The sequence below is a fragment of the Periplaneta americana genome, chromosome 10, assembly GCF_040183065.1.
Source record: "Periplaneta americana isolate PAMFEO1 chromosome 10, P.americana_PAMFEO1_priV1, whole genome shotgun sequence".
In the NCBI taxonomy this organism is placed as follows: domain Eukaryota; kingdom Metazoa; phylum Arthropoda; class Insecta; order Blattodea; family Blattidae; genus Periplaneta; species Periplaneta americana.
In genome coordinates, this window is record NC_091126.1 from 4,960,331 (window position 1) to 4,979,145 (window position 18,815).

Sequence of the window (18,815 nt, forward strand, 5' to 3'; positions counted from 1 at the left end):
ATGTTTTGGACATGAGAGAGATCCACCTCCGACTGGTGCATGACATGTTACTCATTCTTAAGACATTTCCAAGGATTCGATGATGGAATTATTTTTTTAAATATGTTTGAATTTCACAAGCGAATAAAATTCCATGATAGTCGTATTGCAGGTGGCAGTGTGAATGTCGGCGTAGGTGGATATAGTGGCGAAGTGCGGGGTGACCAGATTCCCATCGATAGTAAAGAGGCCAGAAAGCTTAAAAAAGGATGACATTGTTCGGAGAAAGAGGACAGAAAATATGTACTTAGATTTAGGCTTAGGACTATATTATACTTTAAATTACGTCAATCAATATATATTTTATTATAAAATATTTACAGTACAGATTTAGGCCTACATTATACTTAAGATGATGTCAATATCTATTTTATTACAGCATATTTATGATAAAGCTTACTAATATAACATTATTTTACAGTTAGTTGCATATGAAAGCAACAACCATAACACGTAGGAGCAAGGAGAGTTATGATCGTGGCAAAGAGTATATTCCGTCGATGCTGCTGCCACCTACAGACAAATTACGTACTTGAAAATTGCGTCAAATCAGATAATTTTAAAATACCAGGCATAAATTTACGAAAAGGAAGACATTTCTTGATTTTTTTAAATTCCGGCCGGACTCCGGACAAAGGCCTAAAAAGGAGGACATGTCCGACAAAAGAGGCCGTCTGGCCACCCTATGTAACAGTGCAGGTGTGCTTGTGCAGAGGACTGTATTGACGGTGATAATGCAGGTGTTGCAAATGTATTGATGGTGATTGTGATTATGTTGCAGTGACATATTGGAGATAGCGGAGGTATACTTTTGTAGAAATTTGATGAAGATAGGTAATAATACTTTTGTATTTGGTAGTGATAGAGCAGGTGTTACTGTTGGTGACAGTGCATGTGTATTGGTGATGATAGTGGACACACTGCAGGTATGTTAGTGCTAATAGTCCAGGTGTGTTAATGGCGATATTTTGGAGAGTGTGTAGGTCCAATGGGGAGGCTGAGACGTATATAGGAGAATAATATTAAAATGAATTTGAGGAAGGTGGAATATGATTGTAGGGACCGGATTAATCTCGCTCAGGATAGGAACAGATGGCGGGCTTATGTGAGGGCGGCAATGAACCTCCGGATTCTCTAAAAGCCATTTGTAACTAATTCGGTCCATTTGTGGTGATAGTTGAGGCTTATTGTTCATAATAGTGTATGTCGCTTGAGTGCTATTTTAGGTGTACTGGTGTTTTTGTATAATGTAGATGTACCGCAGTAGGCCTATTGTTGATGACTGTAGTATTTTTGTAATGATTTTAATGATTGCAGTGGTTTTAGTTTTCTTGATGTTGGTAGTTGCTGTGTCTGTAGTAAGTGTGGTAGTGGTGATTTTGATTTTGTAATAGAAGTGAAAGTTTTTAGCGGTTAAATGTTTTGTTAGCGGCTTGATGTTGCTGGGGTTGATGTATTGGTGATATGGATGGTAATGTTGGTGGTTGGTGGTTGTTGTGATGTTTACACTGACAGTCTCTATGATGATAATGAATTTTGCAGTGATGGTGATAATGATTCTATTGGTAGCAGCGGTGTTAATGTGATCGTGTTAAGGCATAGGTCTACTTGTTTTGGCGATCTTAGAGGTATTAACGATATTGCCGCTTGTGTCCATTTTATTGTTCACGGTATTTGTAAAATGATTTTACTGTGTTCTTGGTGGCTATGGTTGTGTGTTGTGATTCCGATGTCTGAGTGTTTCCGGCAGGAAGTTCGTTGTCCAACAATTTTCCAATTTTGAGAACACATTTATGTAGACCAAAGCCTTATTGAGACCGGCCGAGGCGAATTAGAAAAATAAAGCATTACACCGCAGCTTATCCAAGTAGTTGTCCTCGAGGTAAAGAAGAGGTATGTGATAGTGCTCATTTGTGAGACTGACCGTGGTTTTCTCGAGGCAACGGAGTAGGTGGTGATGCTGCAGTTCGAAGATGTCCTCTTGGTGGTAGTTGTCATCTATCTCCAAGCCAGACTCCTGGGCAGCCAGGCGCGCCTCTGCCGCCTTCTTTTTGCTGACGAACGCGGCCCCCGAAGAGGCCTTGGCAATGCGGATGCGAGCAAGTCTCGCTTTCTGCAAGCAAACAATCAGAATACGCATAAGACTGGAAGAACTGAAAGACAATATTGCAATTGCAGCAACTGAGAACAACAAATGCAATTTTTTTTAAAAGGTGTGGAGAGATGTGTGGTGGCACAAGACCATCATTTCCAACATCTTCTATGTTATTGTAATTTTCATGAGCAATCTATATGCGGTTAACGTAAGAGGCTATGAATATCCGACTCTGCCAGCAAACAGCCAAGCGCGGCCGCACAATCACGGATGAACGTCTATTTGAAGACTCTGTATTATAGGGTTGTATTTTCATTGCATTCTTTTTCGTTTATTTTACCTTGTATGTAGCTACTGTAGGCTAATTTGAGCCTGGCTCTGTTGTAGCATATATATTAAATAAATAAACAAAGGAACAACTGGATAATACCCACGGCAGAGCAATATCGATAGTCGACGTTACTCGCTGGCCACTAGTCACCGGGCCGTACCGAGCCGTGCCAAACAAAACACAATCGAAATGGTGGTAGTAAAATTCGCGACTATATTCTTAAATAATTCACTGCATTAGTCAAGTGCAAAGTTTTATGTAGTACAACGGCGGTGTTTTGAACGCATTGAAAGAAATGCAGATGTAGTAAGATCTTAAAGTAGGCTATCACAAGGAAATGAACATGAAAAAAGGCGTGTTTGACGGAATATCATTCAAATGACGGAAAGTAAATTTGCGGTTAATATTTGCCAAAGCGTTAAGTACGTAATTATGACCGCGTTGCCGTTTTATTTCTGGCCTAGAGAAAAATACCTAGCCTTTTACGAAAAAAAAAAAAAATTAGGGTCCATAAAATTATTCACAGCTTTCATTATAGGCCTATTATTGTTTATCAATATTACGAAACAAAAACTATCATAAAGGCCATGACCGACTAAATAAGTTTCAAACAATTATAAAATAAGATAATTTGGTCCAGGGAGCATCCGTTTTTGATGCAAATATAATTCGTTTGACTTATTTCTTAAATGAAATTACGAAATGGAGTTCCTGTGCTTAACATTAGCAAAACTGTTTTGTCTCGAGACTCTCATCTAAGTCACGTAATAAGTTTCAAACAATTATAAAATACGATAATTTGGTCCAGGGAGCATCCGTTTTTTATGCAAAGATAATTAGTTTGGCTTGTTTCTTAAATGAAATTACGAATTGGCGTTCCTGTGCTTAACATTTAATAAAAAAAGAAATATAGCAAAACTGTTTTTCTCGAGACTCTCATCTAAGTCACGTAATGTACTTGCAATATATTTGCGCAAATATACCATGTAGCTAACAGTGGCGCTATCTCTCAGTAATATCCAGAACGAAGGAGGCAGAGAAAGAAAAGAAGCAAATTTCTCCCTCCAATGACGCCACATACCAAAGTCGTGTTCTTATTTTGGCGAGATTGTGTATTTACTTAAATTTGGTGCTAAACGTAACGGCACGGTTCAAAGATACTGTGGTAATTCTTCAGTATAGCGTAAACAAATAAAAATGTATAATAATTTTTGTTATATTTCTAGGGTTTTTCCCAGACAAGAAAATTATTTTTCCAAGTCTTATACTTCTGCAAAAGCGACTACTGTATTAATGTAGAGTTCGGAATCTGCACTGAGCATTACACAGATTACATTAAGAGTACGCTGGGGCTATCCCTTTAAGATTAATTATCGCAGCTCTTTAATGTTATAAAGTATCATTTCCGGAACTTTGGTTCCCTCCATGTTCACTTTTCTTCCTATTGGCCAAGGATTACAATTAACATGCAATTGGTAATCATCAGTGTCTGTTATTCGTAATACAAAAAAAAAATCCATTAAAATTAAATTACTGCAAGATGTAAGAAAGCTGTGTTAAATAGACTCCCGTAGAAGGAATTATATTAACTGTGAAGGTTTGGCACCTTTCATTCTCATATCCTTGTATATTTAAATGAATCGACCCAGAGAGAAAGGATCTAAACTTCAGAATCAAAATTTCAGAAAGATTACAAAAAAGCTGATTCACTGATTAGGCCTACTAGATTTCTCAAATTATCCGAAACCAGTTACCACTAATAAAAGCTAAGTGGTAAGCTCTCTCACGGCTAGGTTATTTTTAAATCTGTTCTTACTATTTGATACATTCTTCACTTATGACCTATGTCTCCGTATTCCGTAAAAGAAAATTTGACTGAATATTAATTTGATCAGTTAAAAGCCATGTAACTACGCAATACACATCTGAAAAAAAAAATAGAAACAGACGCAGAATAGTTTACACCACAGCCTTCTACGTAATAATAGGATTCAACCTCGAATGTCAAAAAACAAAACGGAGAGAAATGTTCCAAGTCCCTGGACGTACAGAGGCCTCAAACTAGGAAGCTGCCTGGATAGGGGAAGTAGTAGAGCTAACGGAGGGGGCCCACCTAGGCTCCGATACCCAGGTATAGTCATATTATCTGAAAAGTTGACCTCTTGACAATGTATTCAAGATGTACCCTCCCTATGCAGCCTTCTCAACTGTTATTAGAACTGAGCTGTACCGTTCTAGTCCACAGTGTACAGCAGTAGGCGGACAGTGGTAAGGGAGAAGTGCTCTATGCGCCTGCGCGAACGAGACAGCTTGCTAGTTTGAGGCATCTGTAGAACCTATCGTATTTCTCTTTGGAACAAAGACGCAGTTAATGTTAGTGTCTATCAAGAATTATCATTTTTCCGGTTATAATTTATTTTCACATTTTTGCGAATTTAGGCCCTTTTCTCTCTGGGACAGGATTGATAAACAATTACCTTATTATATGCACATCAATATGCCCCCCCCCCTTCTTTCTCAATTTACTTTATATAAATACTGTGAAAATTGTGGTACTTGTTTCTAAGGAAGAGGTGACGAGATCTATGGAGGAGAGTCTGGCGGAGAGCATCGAGCAGGCCTAACAGAGGAAATGTTGAACTATGTTGGGACGATCAGAAACTATTACGTTCAAACTTACATTTCCAGTCAACTCGTTTCCTTTGTAGGACCAATTCATTTCGTCTTATTGTAGGCCTACTACATGTAAAGTTAAAAATGCCAATGTAGCTGGACAAAATTAAAACTTTTCTCCTGTCTAACAGATTTTTATTAAATTTCGCATGGGGATTACAGGTAGCATATATGTATGTTTTGTGCAGAAACACTGACCAGGTTTATGTACGAGGAACTACACCTATATAGGGATACATTTAGACGAAATTAATCAATCGTGCTACTGTATATAACAAAGTTTTATGACATTTTTGGAGTTACATGTACTTGTATACATGTATACAGAGCCAGCCTTAATTAATGTCACTCATTCTGGTAGGTGATTCCTTCAATAAAAGCCACCGGCGTGGCTCAGTCGGTTAAGGCGCTTGCCTGCCGGTCTGAAGTTGCGCTCGGGCGCGGGTTCGACCCCCGCTTGGGCTGATTACCTGGTTGAGTTTTTTCCGAGGTTTTCCCCAACCATAATGTGAATGCCAGGTAATCTATGGCGAATCCTCGGCCTCATCTCGCCAAATACCATCTCGCTATCACCAATCTCATCGACGCTAAATAACATCGTAGTTGATACAGCGTCGATAAATAGCCAACTTAGCCTTCAGTAAAGAGCAACAAAAAAGTTACATACTATTTTGCTATATTTTGAAGTTTTCCAGAAAAACGTGCAATTTAAAATACATTAATTACGAGATATTGCAATGCTGCAACCAGCAGGCAGTACACATTAAGCTGTCTTGCTCTGAACAACCCCTTCACCTGGTTTGTTAAAGGTCATTGCCATGTACATTGTTTTTAATCATGTAAGAAAAAATACAGATGATACACAGTTTAATTTTTGTATTTAAACTCTGTCAGAAAACGGAGATTGAACAATGCTCATTTCACATTAAATAAAATGTTGGAAAATTTAAAATAAACTCTACAACCTAAATTTAATTAAATGTTCAGAGAACACAGACAATAAGGGACGCTTATTTCAAACTAAATGGATAAGATTAAGAAATATTTCTACACTCCCATTACAATTGAATGTTCTAGAGATCGCACACAATAATGATGCATATTTCACGTTACAAAAATTAAATCTTAACACATTTAAAACTCTAAAGAAAAAATAATAATACGAAATGCTTATTTTACGTTAAAGTAACGAACAAAATTAAAATAGTAATATTAAGAAACAAATTTTTAATGTTATAGTTTATTATATGAGCAACATGTTTAGAAACGAACGTAGTGAGTTTCATACTTTTGCGAATATAACAACTGTGTAACATTCATTATAAATGAATTTCATGCGCTATTTTCTTATACGACAGCATTATAAAACAATATTAATAAAGACATAACATCAGATTTGTAATGATGGGTAGTTTGATGTCATGTCAGGTTGCTATGACAACAACAGTAGCCTATTATAGCATTGGTAAATCGTTTCATAATGTTAACTCTACGATACAGGTTATGCCTTCTCACTAGAAGTCATGACGTTCTAGCTGTTGAAATGGAAATATTTTTACGGCACTAGTACGATAATGCGGCATATTATGCACGATCTTTACTAACGGTAAAGACTGTTCGTAATGCTGATGTATAAAAATATTATTCTTAATCTCTTCAATTTAATTTTAATTAAATATTCGGTGAACACAGTCAATAAGAAAAACTTATTAAGTTTTACATCATACAAATGTAATTGAGTAGCCGCCCAGAACGAAGTTGTAACCAGCAAATACGAAATTCTTCAAAAATAGGGAAAACACATTGTACTATACTCTTAATTCTTTAGAGCAAGGTTGACAATCTGACATGTGTGCCGATTTTAATACGAGTACAAGTAATACACATAGCGCATCATTAGCAACCATTATTCACTAAAAAGTCAACGTATGAGAAATGAGAGTTACAACCTTGTTCCGGGCGGCTATTCAATTAATGATTTAAAAAATCTTCGTTTGTAGCACTACGAGCATTTTCTTCATCCAGTTACAAATAGTTCCCTCCCACTTTAAACTTTAAATTAGTAATCGATAAACAAATCAAATTTCCCGAAACATATTTAAAAGCAATTGTGTTATGTTTACATTTCTCGTTGTCGTACCCACTCCTCACATACACTAGCTTCATCTGTCCAGGAATCTTTACAGCGTTGCCACAGTGAATCAGGTTTTAAAAATTCCTTTGTAGAACGAAAAACTACATATGTTTGGATAAAATTTCTGTACATTTAAAGGACAAAACTAAAATTCGTTGAGTCATTTATTATCATAATACACTGCTCTCTTAAATATACTGAGTATATTGGAAATTAATTCAATTGCTTTTCCAAAACACGCTATGAAATGTTTAATATAAAATAATTTTTTCTCGAAAAAAAAGCGCAAACGAGCAAAATTGAGTTAAACATTTTTGTTTGAAATATCTCAAAGACTAACTCTTGAAATTAATGACACTATTTACAGTTCACCCTGTATGCTACCTGTAAATTCTGTACGAAATTTCATAAAAGATCTATTATATACGACAGTTATTAATTTTGTCTAAATGCGCTCCTATAACGGGGTATTTCCCTTTATGCGAACACACTCAAAGTTTGCAGACAAAATTTATACGCTACCTGTACCTTCTTTACATACTTACTTACTTACAAATGGCTTTTAAGGAACCCGAAGGTTCATTGCCGCCCTCACATAAGCCCGCCATCGGTCCCTATCCTGTGCAAGATTAATCCAGTCTCTATCATTATCCCACCTCCCTCAAATCAATTTTAATATTATCCTCCCATCTACGTCTCGGGTCGAACTGGTTGGCAAGTTGGTAGAGCGCTGGCCTTCTATGCCCAAGGTTGCGGGTTCGATTCCGGGCCAGGTCGATGGCATTTAAGTGTGCTTAAATGCGACAGGCTCATGTCAGTAGATTTACTGGCATGTAAAAGAACTCCTGCGGGACAAAATTCCGGCACATCCGGCGACGCTGATATAACCTCTGCAGTTGCGAGCGTCGTTAAATAAAACATAACTTTAACTAACTTCTACGTCTCGGCCTCCCTAAAGGTCTTTTTCCCTCCGGTCTCCCAACTAACACTCTATATGCATTTCTGGATTCGCCCATACGTGCTACATGCCCTGCCCATCTCAAACGTCTGGATTTAATGTTCCTAATTATGTCAGGTGAAGAATACATTGCGTGCAGTTCTGCGTTGTGTAACTTTCTCCATTCTCCTGTAACATCCCGCTTAGCCCCAAATATTTTCCTAAGCACCTTATTCTCAAACACCCTTAACCTATGTTCCTCTCTCAGAGTGAGAGTCCAAGTTTCACAACCATACAGAACAACCGGTAATATAACTGTACAGCTGTCAAAAGAAAAAGTAGCCGCTCTCCTGAAACAAAGTTCCCTTCGGGTATCTTCGCTACAATTCGGAGACAGGCGATGTTACATGTTGTTGGACCACGTTGCCTGATATCTACAGTTATAATTGAAGTATTCTGTGTGTTATCGATAGCATAATGGTAGCGTTCAGGCCTCTTATTCATGTGGTCCTGTGTTCGACTACAACCACGTGCTTTTTATGTTCTTTTTTGTTATGTTTTTGAGAGAGACAAACTATACATAATGGCTCCTTTCTCTTTTACGATTATTTTAGTAATTAACATCAAGTTCATTAATATATTATGCCATGACTTTATCATTATGATATTGTGGCTGCAAATGGAAAGAAAAAAGATTTTATTCTCAATAAAAATATCTTTCGTGGCATAAACAAAACAAATTTACTGGCGTCGGCCTTAAAACATTCAAACAATTAAGCGTTCAAAAAACAAAACAAAAAGCCACAATTCAATATTTAGTCTATCTTCCTCTTATCTCGATCATCTTGCAGTCGAGTGGGCATGGAATTGACTAGTTTTTGCAAATAGCGACTGTTCTTAGACACGATATTCCAGGCATTCTGAACATACATACATAAGTGTTCTGTCCATGGGCAGGTCTTTCATTGCAAACCCTGCAAACTCCAATCTTTCCTATTTTCTGCCTTCCTCTTAGTCTCCGCATATGATCCACATATCCTAATGTCGTCTATTATTCTTTTCAACCAGAGACCCAACCAGTTACTTTTTATCTTTCTAATCAGTTTCAGCATCATTCTTTCTTCACTCACTTTTTCAAACACAATTTTATTTCTTATTCTATCTGTCCACTTCACACGCACCGTTCTTCTCCACATCCACATTTCAAATGCTTCAATTCGTTTCTCTTCATTTCGTCGTAATGCCCATGTTCCTTCCCCATACAATGCCACACTCCAAACAAAGCACTTCACTAGTCTCTTCCTTACTTCTTTTTCCAGAGGTCCGCAGAATATCCTTCTTCTTCTATTAAAAGCTTCCTTTGTTCATGTTTGCAGTTTTTCTTGGGAAGGATAGGCCTAAATGCGGTAACATCCCGTTGCTTTCCGCACACCACTATCTCTTTCGCATCTTATTAAATTCCAGGGGGCCCAAGCGTGGAGATTAGGAGCGTGGATTTGACTAATTGGGCCCTCCGGACTTCACCGAAAGTCACAGAAAGGATTAAATATTAATTCTATCAGGATGTTTGACCCTATCAGAGATCGGGAAATCTCAATTAGCCTTTGCCCCCCGCATCCTGGAGTAGCTTCTACGAATCATCAGAAAATCTTAAAGTGTGATTGGGCCAATTTTTCCGAAAATGTTTCCACACTTTTGCCGTCGTAGCTCAGCGAACGAACGTCGGAATTTAGATGTCAACGTCTCAGGTTCAATTCCTTGTTACTCCTTTTCATTTTATTGTGGTTCAAGATAGTATAATATAATAATACAAAAAGAAAAACTAATAGCAGTATTATGCAACTGGATTTTTCCAAACCTAATATTAAATTTATGTTATTTATATCGCTAAAGAACGATTACAATATAAATAACTTGAATATTATTTATACAGTATCACTAAAGAACGATAACACAATACAAATGATAAATATCGGTTTGTTTAATTAATATAAGATATTAAATAATACGTATTTAATTATCTAAATAAAATAACCTATTTTACAAAGAAAGATGTTTGTGTTATAATAATTACCTACATAAAATACAGATTATTTATATTGCGAAAGAACAATAACAATATAAATAACTTGAATATTATTTTATAATGCTAATGAAGGAAAACAGAATATAAATGATAACTTGAATATTATTTATATCGCTAAAGAACGATAACAATATAAAAAACGTGAGTATTATTCATATAGGAATTTCACAGATTTATTACAGATGCATTTAAGAAATTGTAGAAGAATAGTAATTAGTAACAGTGTCCTATTTATTCTTCTTGGAGCAAAATTTGTAACTTTTAAAAGTGTGGTTACTATGTTGAAGTGTATGTGTTGTAACGGATGCTTGATTTGTTATGTATGTGAGTCAGTTATGGGATGCTTGATGTCGTCGCAATGTCGTAATTATAGTTTGATTGTGTTTGTGTGACTATTGTGTATTAATTTATGATGTATGGTACGGAAAGCTGCATATTTGTGTTATAGAAGTGTTACGTATGTGTGTTGGTAATGTTTTTGTATGTTTCAAATTGATAACTGATATTTGTTTTGCAATCGCAATGCCTAATTTACGGATTGTTTATGTTTTGTTTACACCGCGTAAGCTAATTTAATTTTCTTTTCCATTTCTCTTTATGCTTATCTTTTTTGTGTATAAAACTATAGCCCTAACATACATATGTAAAATAGGGCTAACCCCCATTGGAGATACTGTAGCTACAATAGTAATAATTATTATTCATATCGTTATAAAACGATAACAGAATACAAATGATGACTTGAATTTTATTCATATCTCTAAAGAACAATAACAAAATATAAATAACATGATATCCATCAAGAACGATAACTGGATATAAATGATAATTTGAATATAATTTACATCGCTAAAGAACGATTAAAAAATAAAATGAAAACTTGAAGAAGGCGCGAACCCAGAACCTTTGAATCATTAAAAAAGCACTCTACCTCTGGTCTGCGAGGAGCAGATATGGAACAATTTTATAGTTCCGGAACTGCTTGTACAAGCACATGCATCGTGTAACATCGCCGCGACCCGAAGTGGACTTTGAAAATACTCGCTGTTCACGAGTGCGGCCACTTTTTTTTTGACAGCTGTACCTTCTTTACAAAATTTAATAAAAACCTGTAAGATAAGAGAGAAGTTATTAAAGCAGTAGTGCTCCTTATGCAAACGTAATCAGAATTTGTACACAAAAATATATGGCACCTGTAACTTCCGTACAATGTTTCATAAAAATCTGTTAGGTAGGAGATAAGTTAATAATGTTGTCTAAATGCACTCCCTATGTAGAGGTAGCTCCTGTTTTGCAAACGTAATCAGAGTTCGCACACAAAAATATATACTACATGTAACTCCTGTTCAAAGATTCGTAAAAATATGATAGAATGGAAAGAAGTCAATTTTGTCCAGCTAGATTTGCGTTCTGCCCATTTTGTGCGTCTTTGTAACCACTATTCTTTAGATTTTTAAGACTTTTTGACATGAAACGTAATTCCTTCAGAAATCTCTTCATTACAGTCCTCTAAATTGTAAGCATGCAGTAAAAATGACACAATTCCCATAATTCTCTCTGATTTCGAAGCATTTCGCCAGACGTCGAATAGCTGCCGTCTTGAAACTAAAGGACGGGATAATTTAAAAATCTAAGTTCCGTACCTTTCCGCACTTCAGGATTTTTCAAACGCGTAAAATAAGACTATACCTAGCACACACATAAAATCCAGAGAGGGGAAATTCGAGATTTTTTGCAGGTCTAGTCATCTGCATAGTCAAGGAGCAAATGTAACCCGTTCAATTCCAAATCACCTTTGTTATCCTGGACTTTAATAATAGTAATAATAATAAATATTATTATTATTAATATTATTATTATTTACAGTAATATGTTCAGAGTGTCAGTGTTCATTAGGCCCACTTGACAGGTCATATAATAGTAGAGTTTCAGCCCGCCTTGGGGATAAGGAAATAATTTGTCCTGCAGCAGAAAATATTTTAAATACAATATTACCTATGTTGTTGTCTGCTGGAGCTAAGTGAAACACGTGAACTCTGTTTGAACGTTTGAACTGACCGGTAACGGCTACGGTTAACCGAGCAACTTCGGTGCTCCGCTGCCAAGCACATAAACCGATAGAACCGAGTTACCCAACAGTATCGCTCCGTCCCCAGCTCTAACACAGCATAACCTACCTGTCGTTTTCTCTTCTTCATTCCCAACAGAACCGACGCTGGATATAAACGAATAATTGTGGAGGAGTTACACAACACATAAAGGCAGGAAATTTCTGTAAGAGGTGAGTTTTCACAACCTCGACATCAAACTTCTGTGAATCGTCACACAAAACTCCACACAGTGCACAGTGGTTCAAACATCCCCTGTCCACACACTGAAACTAAGGCGATCCATGGCGCGTACTACTCTGTGGAGGATGGATTTCTAACACCGAGTCCACCGCTGTGGATTCTGGAGTACGTCTAACCGTGAAAGTATTGGGCCCGGTTAAAATTCTGGTTGGAACAAGTTACCTGGTTGAGTTTTTTTTTTGTCTCAGATTTTCTCACAACCCATTAAGAGCAAATGCTGGTAACTTTCTTGTTTTTATGGCTACTATCTCCTCTCAGAATATTAGGTCCGTTTTTTTAACATATTGTATAATTTCGCTATCACACATTCCTTTGACACTAAATAACCTAATAGTCGATACAGTGTCGATAAGTATTACTCGACCAAGGCGAGTGGAGCCGCGGGCGTAATGTGAACTATCGCGATGCGGTATTACGAACGCAGGAGCAGTAGCGCCACGGCTCCGGGCTGCAGGACTCCACTGGCCTCGTTCGAGTAATAACAGCATATACGAGGCAAAATGTGGATGATGCTTGCATTACATTAGCAACGCTCAAAGGAAAAGGATAACTCTACTGTCACACTTCGATCTTGCTATCAGAGAAGAACATATGGCATGTGTCTCCAACCTTGCGGTGCTTTGGACGAAGCACGCAATAACTCATATTACGAACTTCGTGGTGTCTACTGAAATCAAAGTCAACCATCAATTCATTCATTCATTTTTTTACTGCAAACCCAGCATTCTCCAGTCTTTCCTATTTTCTGCCCTCCTCTTAGTCTCCGCATATGATCCATATATATATATATATATATATATATATATATATATATATATATATATATATATAAATGTCGTCTATTATTTGATATCTTCTGCTCCGAAATCTTCCCACGCCCACCATTCTTTCCAGTGCATCCTTCAGTAGGCAATTTCTTCTCAGCCAGTGACCCAGCTAATTTCTTTTTCTCTTACTGATCAGTTTCAGCATTACTCTTTCTTCACCCCACTTTTTCCAACACAGCTTCATTTCTTATTATGTTTCATTTCACACGCTGGATCCTTCTCCATATCCACATTTCAAATGCTTCTATTCGCCTCTCTTCACTTCGTCGTAATGTCCATATCTCTGCCCCATAAAATGCTACGCTCCACACAAAGCGCTTCACTGGTCTCTTCCTTACTTCTTTTTCCAGAGGTCCGCAGAAGATGATCCTTTTTCCATTAAAAGCTTCCTTTGCCATTGCTATTCTGCTTTTGAATTGCCGAAAGCAGCCCATGTTACTGCTTGTAGTACACCCCCAGTATCTGAGGCTGTCAACTTCATCTAACTACTGCTTCATTTAGAATTCGCAAGTTTACCTTCTTTTCTTTACTTCCTATGACCATGGTCTTCGTCTTGTTTGCATGTATCTTCATCCCATACTGCTAACAGCCGTCATTTAGCTCCAGTATCATCTCCTCTTCTGCTAACAACGCCATAACATCAGCAAATCTTATGCATTTTATTCTCCTTCTTCCTACAACCACTCCGCCCATGTTCTGAAAACAGTTCTTCACTAAATCCTCCAAGGAGATGTTGAATATAAAGGACATCCTTGACGTACTCCTCTCCCTATTTCACTTCTTCCTCACATTTGTTCTCAAATCCTGACTTTGACAACCTTCAGTATAAGTGATTACATAATCCTTGATTATTTGAGGAATAGACAAAAAGTCTAATAAATATTTATATCTGACTTTTGAGTTCCACATGCACGCTGTATCTGCGACGTAACTTTCGGATCCTTCTAGCACTTGAACCAAAAATATCATCATCATCATCATCATCATCATCATCATCATCATCATCATCATCATCTGTACAGGTTTTGCCGTGTAAATTACGTGATACATACGATTTTCTACACGCGTAATACATTATTTGCATGAAAATTCCGCATATAATACTACCCATTACCACAATAATACAAGAGTTCGGCAAAAAATTACAGAAAAAAAAAAAGATGCTATGGGAACCACAATGGCAAAATGATGAAACCGCCGCGCCGCGCCGCGTCGGCAGCCTTCGCTGACTAGTAAGCTCTGGGCTCTGTAGGCGATTAGCTAAGCAACAATCGGAAACGCTGTATGGTGTCAGCTTATCGTTTTTTTTCTTTTTTAGTTGGCTATTTAACGACGCTGTATCAACTAGCTGGTACTGATGATAGTGAGATGGCATTTAGCGAGATGAGGCCCACGATTCGCCTTACGGTTGAGTAAAACCTCGGAAAAAAACCCAACCAGTAATCAGCCAAGCGGGAATCGAACTCGCATCCCAGCACAATTCCGGATCGGGAGGCAAGCGCCTCAGCCGACTGAGCTACGCCGGTGGCGGCTTATCGTTGAAAGGTAAAAGTAAATGAAGAACTGTTGAGTAATGCGGGTCGGTGTGGCGATCCAAAGTGTTACAGCAAGTCTTGAAGTCATTATTAAATATTTTACATGATACATAACCTATGAATTTTGATTGACGTGTAGCAATTAATTTCTTAAGTGTAATTTCCTAATCCTATAGTAGTGTGTGTGTGTGTGAGTGTGTACGTACACTTAAGCACACTTAAATGCCATCGACCTGGGCCGGGATCGAAACCGCAACCTCGGGCACAGAAGGCCAAGTATGTATGTATGTATGTATGTATGTATGTATGTATGTATGTATGTATGTATGTATGTATGTATGTATGTATGTATATATGTATGTATGTACAGAGGCAATGGTGAGTAATTTGTGCAATTATAACATGACATATTATAATAGGATTGGTTTCCAACATTTCATTTGTAACATATTACAACTGAGTTATTCCACGATGTTTAAAACGTTATTCCTCATGGAAGATAAACGAATGACTGATTTAACTCTCAAGAAGAAGGTGAAAAAATTCTTTTATTAATGTTTAAACATTGAACCTGACGTTTCGCTACACCTAGTTCAAATGAAAATGTTTCTAATTATAATGTCAGCCGAAATAGTTCGATTTCCGTCAGGGAACTGGAGGGTTTTCAGCACTTTGACGTGAATAACATTAGAGAGAAACGAAGGAAACGAGAGCTCAAATCCTAAAAATGTATGTTTATATTTACGGATATTATATGCTTTGTTCTAGATATAATGTTATTGATGACAAAATCTAGTACTTTTTAGCGCAACACGAAGTTCAAGATACCTCCACTAGATGCTGTTCATGCCAAAGAGTAGGCGTCCTGTTATCTGTCGAGTGTTGTGCAATCTCTTTGCAAGTGAACAAGCGACGAGCGTTATCTACATACAAAACCGAATACTGTCAAGGAAGCTACGACGTCGCTGGACTAGTCCATGTAAAAGAGAAGTCAACTTAAATACAAAATAATAAGACAATGACGTGTTGACGAAATTTATAGGGATTCTGTGAATTCCGCCACTTTTACTTATTCGGTTACTTAAGGCCTCTCTATTAACTTCTAGGTTATTCAGTGTTACTGTAATTGGTTATAGCGAGATGGTATTTTGCAAGATGAGGCAGGGCATTCTCGCCATGGAGTTACCTAACATTCGCCTTAGACTTGTGGAAAACTTCGGAAAAATCTTAAGTAATTAGTCCAGGCTTGATGCAGCTCCGGGTCAGCAAGCAAACGCGCCTAACGCCCGAGCAACAGGGAGCGAAACTTGTTGCCTGACGAAGCGGGTTGTTTACTTCGGTCAGCGGTGGAGAGACCACAGATTTCCGCACAATGACATGAAGCGTAGAATGAATATATTAATTTCTGGTAATGTAGGGGAGTCGGTAGGCAAATTAATTAACCATTTCAGTTTGGACTTAAAGACTGAAATACAAGAATTATTTAAGCAGGTCAGTAAACTGGCGATTCAGAAAATTGAAAAATACGAGTTGCACGAGTCATATCCATTGCTTGTATATTTAAATGAATTATTGAACCCAGCAGAGAAATGAGTACCTCCGTGGAATAAGACTGGATGTGCAACATGTTACAGCCAACCTTTTTCCACGGAGTACTCAAATGTTGATAATGTTAATGCACTCACAATGAGTTACTTCAAGGATATGAAAGTGCTGATTGCAGTGTAGCATTTCTTACTTTGAAGGAAAAATTTTGAAACAATCATCCAACACTTTCAATATTGAAGTTGACGTGATTGAGGCATTACAAGCTCTCATTTTGAATTACCCTGAATTTACACCTGCTGTGTTGAAATGTGTTTGGGTTCCTTGTGCATCTGTTGAATAAACTGATGTATGAAACCTTTCTTTATCATTATTTTGACGGCTAATGCGGTGATATATTTGTTATATTAAGGGTCATTTTTTCACATAAAAATTTCTTTCCAATTTATGCGAAATTATTGCGATTATCTTACAACTAATTAGTGATAAAACGCGAAATACAATACGGGTATTTTTATCATGATCTTTTTCGAAGTTGATACAGAATTTTGTGGTCTTCAGCCCATGATGTACGTCACTTGTCGCAGTTGATAAACTATCGTAAAATAACCAATTAAAAAGTTACTCGTTAAGCAAGTAAATAGCGAACAACTTGTGTGGCTATTTTCTTAAGTATTTTGTCTACAAAATAAATATATTTGTAATTTATGTATGTTTCTATAATGTGATCCTAGTGCAAGAATTTTAAATTTTATTTTAGAAACAATAGAGATTTTTATTTTTGTGAATTACCGGTATGTCTAATCTGTGTTATCGGAATCTTAAATTTTAATTCAGAAAAAATAGGTATGTTTGTGAACAATGTAAAATTTTATGTCATTTTCAAGTCTTTCTATCAAAACGGAACTGCCCCCGAACACGAACTTTGCTATTTCGGGATACTTTCATGTAGCGTTCTTATATATAATATATGTTATTAAATAAATATATATATATAATAAATAAATAAAAATAAATAAGTAAACAAACAAACAAACAAATAAATAAATAAATAAATAAATAAATAAATAAATAAATAAATAAATAAATAAATAAATAAATAAATAAATAAATAAATAAATAAATAAATAAATAAATAAATAAACTAAGGCACAGTAGTTCGACGGGGCACGACCCACACCGCCTTCTATTGTAGATAGTAGAGAGAGACTAGAACACAGTTAACCTGAAACCACTTGCCTCTCTCCCTTGGGGCAACAAGTTTCGCTCCCTGTTCATCATATATTTATGTACTTTTATCGACTGCGGCTTAATGCCGATCTGAATACCTTCCTGTTGTCAACGCAACGTAGAGGGCAGTTTCTTTGTGAGGAAAGTGGAGTCGGAGTGGAGTTGACTTCACGCCAGGGCCGGGCAACTGGAGCAAATGGGAGCAGTTATCACAGAGAAGACGACAGCCATTCTTACGTTAAGCTACTATTTTTTTAGAGGGATACGTGAGGAAAAACACATACTGTAGGTTGTCCATGAATTGTTAAGCCTACAATCAACAACTCTTGCGCGATGAAAAGAACGCGTTTTGTAATTGATGACTGGATTATGATTGAATTCCGATTTACAATTGGCTAATTGAAACAACAAAGTTGATTCAAATCTTGATCATTGCAAGCGATCCTTAAGCCTATATATATATATATATATATATATATATATATATATATATATATATATATATATAGCACGGGTAATCTTTGAATGCTAAACTGATTGTTCATGTGATTCGTGGGAACAATGGTGTCATGACGCCAAGACACAAGAACGTGGTTCGAGTAAACTTATAAAACGGATGATAAGCGTCCAAACGCGGTCATTAGCGGCTGACCATTAGTCAATTAGCTAGCGGTCTGGTCAGAAGAGTTTGCCATGAGACGGCGACGACGACGACCAGTCCTCGATTAGGAAGAAATGGCAACAGAACAGCAAAGGTAGTCTAAAATGTGTGTGTATTGTTTCAATTTTGATACTTTGCAAATTAGCTTATTAATAGTGATATAATAATAATTATAAAAATATTATTATTATTATTAATATTTTAATTGTTATTTCTTTTTTGTATGAGTATAATATCAGCTTTCTGTGACATTTTTGAGCATTTAAACCAGTTAAATGTTAGGCTGCAAGACCGCCAGAAAAATATTGTCGAAATGTATGGTACAATTCAGGCAATCATAAATAGACTTATTCTCCTGATGGAACACTTCA

At 36.7% G+C, this 18,815-nt stretch overlaps 1 protein-coding gene across 5 annotated transcripts in view; it reads right to left on the reverse strand.

Annotated features, from left to right (window-relative positions):
* The window catches only part of Shal (Potassium voltage-gated channel protein Shal), a 270,375-nt gene that overhangs the window by 47,827 nt on the left and 203,733 nt on the right, over positions 1-18,815 (reverse strand). For all 5 annotated transcript variants that reach the window (XM_069836761.1, XM_069836762.1, XM_069836760.1 and 2 more), the window contains exon 3: positions 1,964-2,152. In XM_069836761.1, coding sequence (XP_069692862.1) covers positions 1,964-2,152 — 189 coding nt within the window. The remainder of the gene's footprint in view (positions 1-1,963; positions 2,153-18,815) is intronic.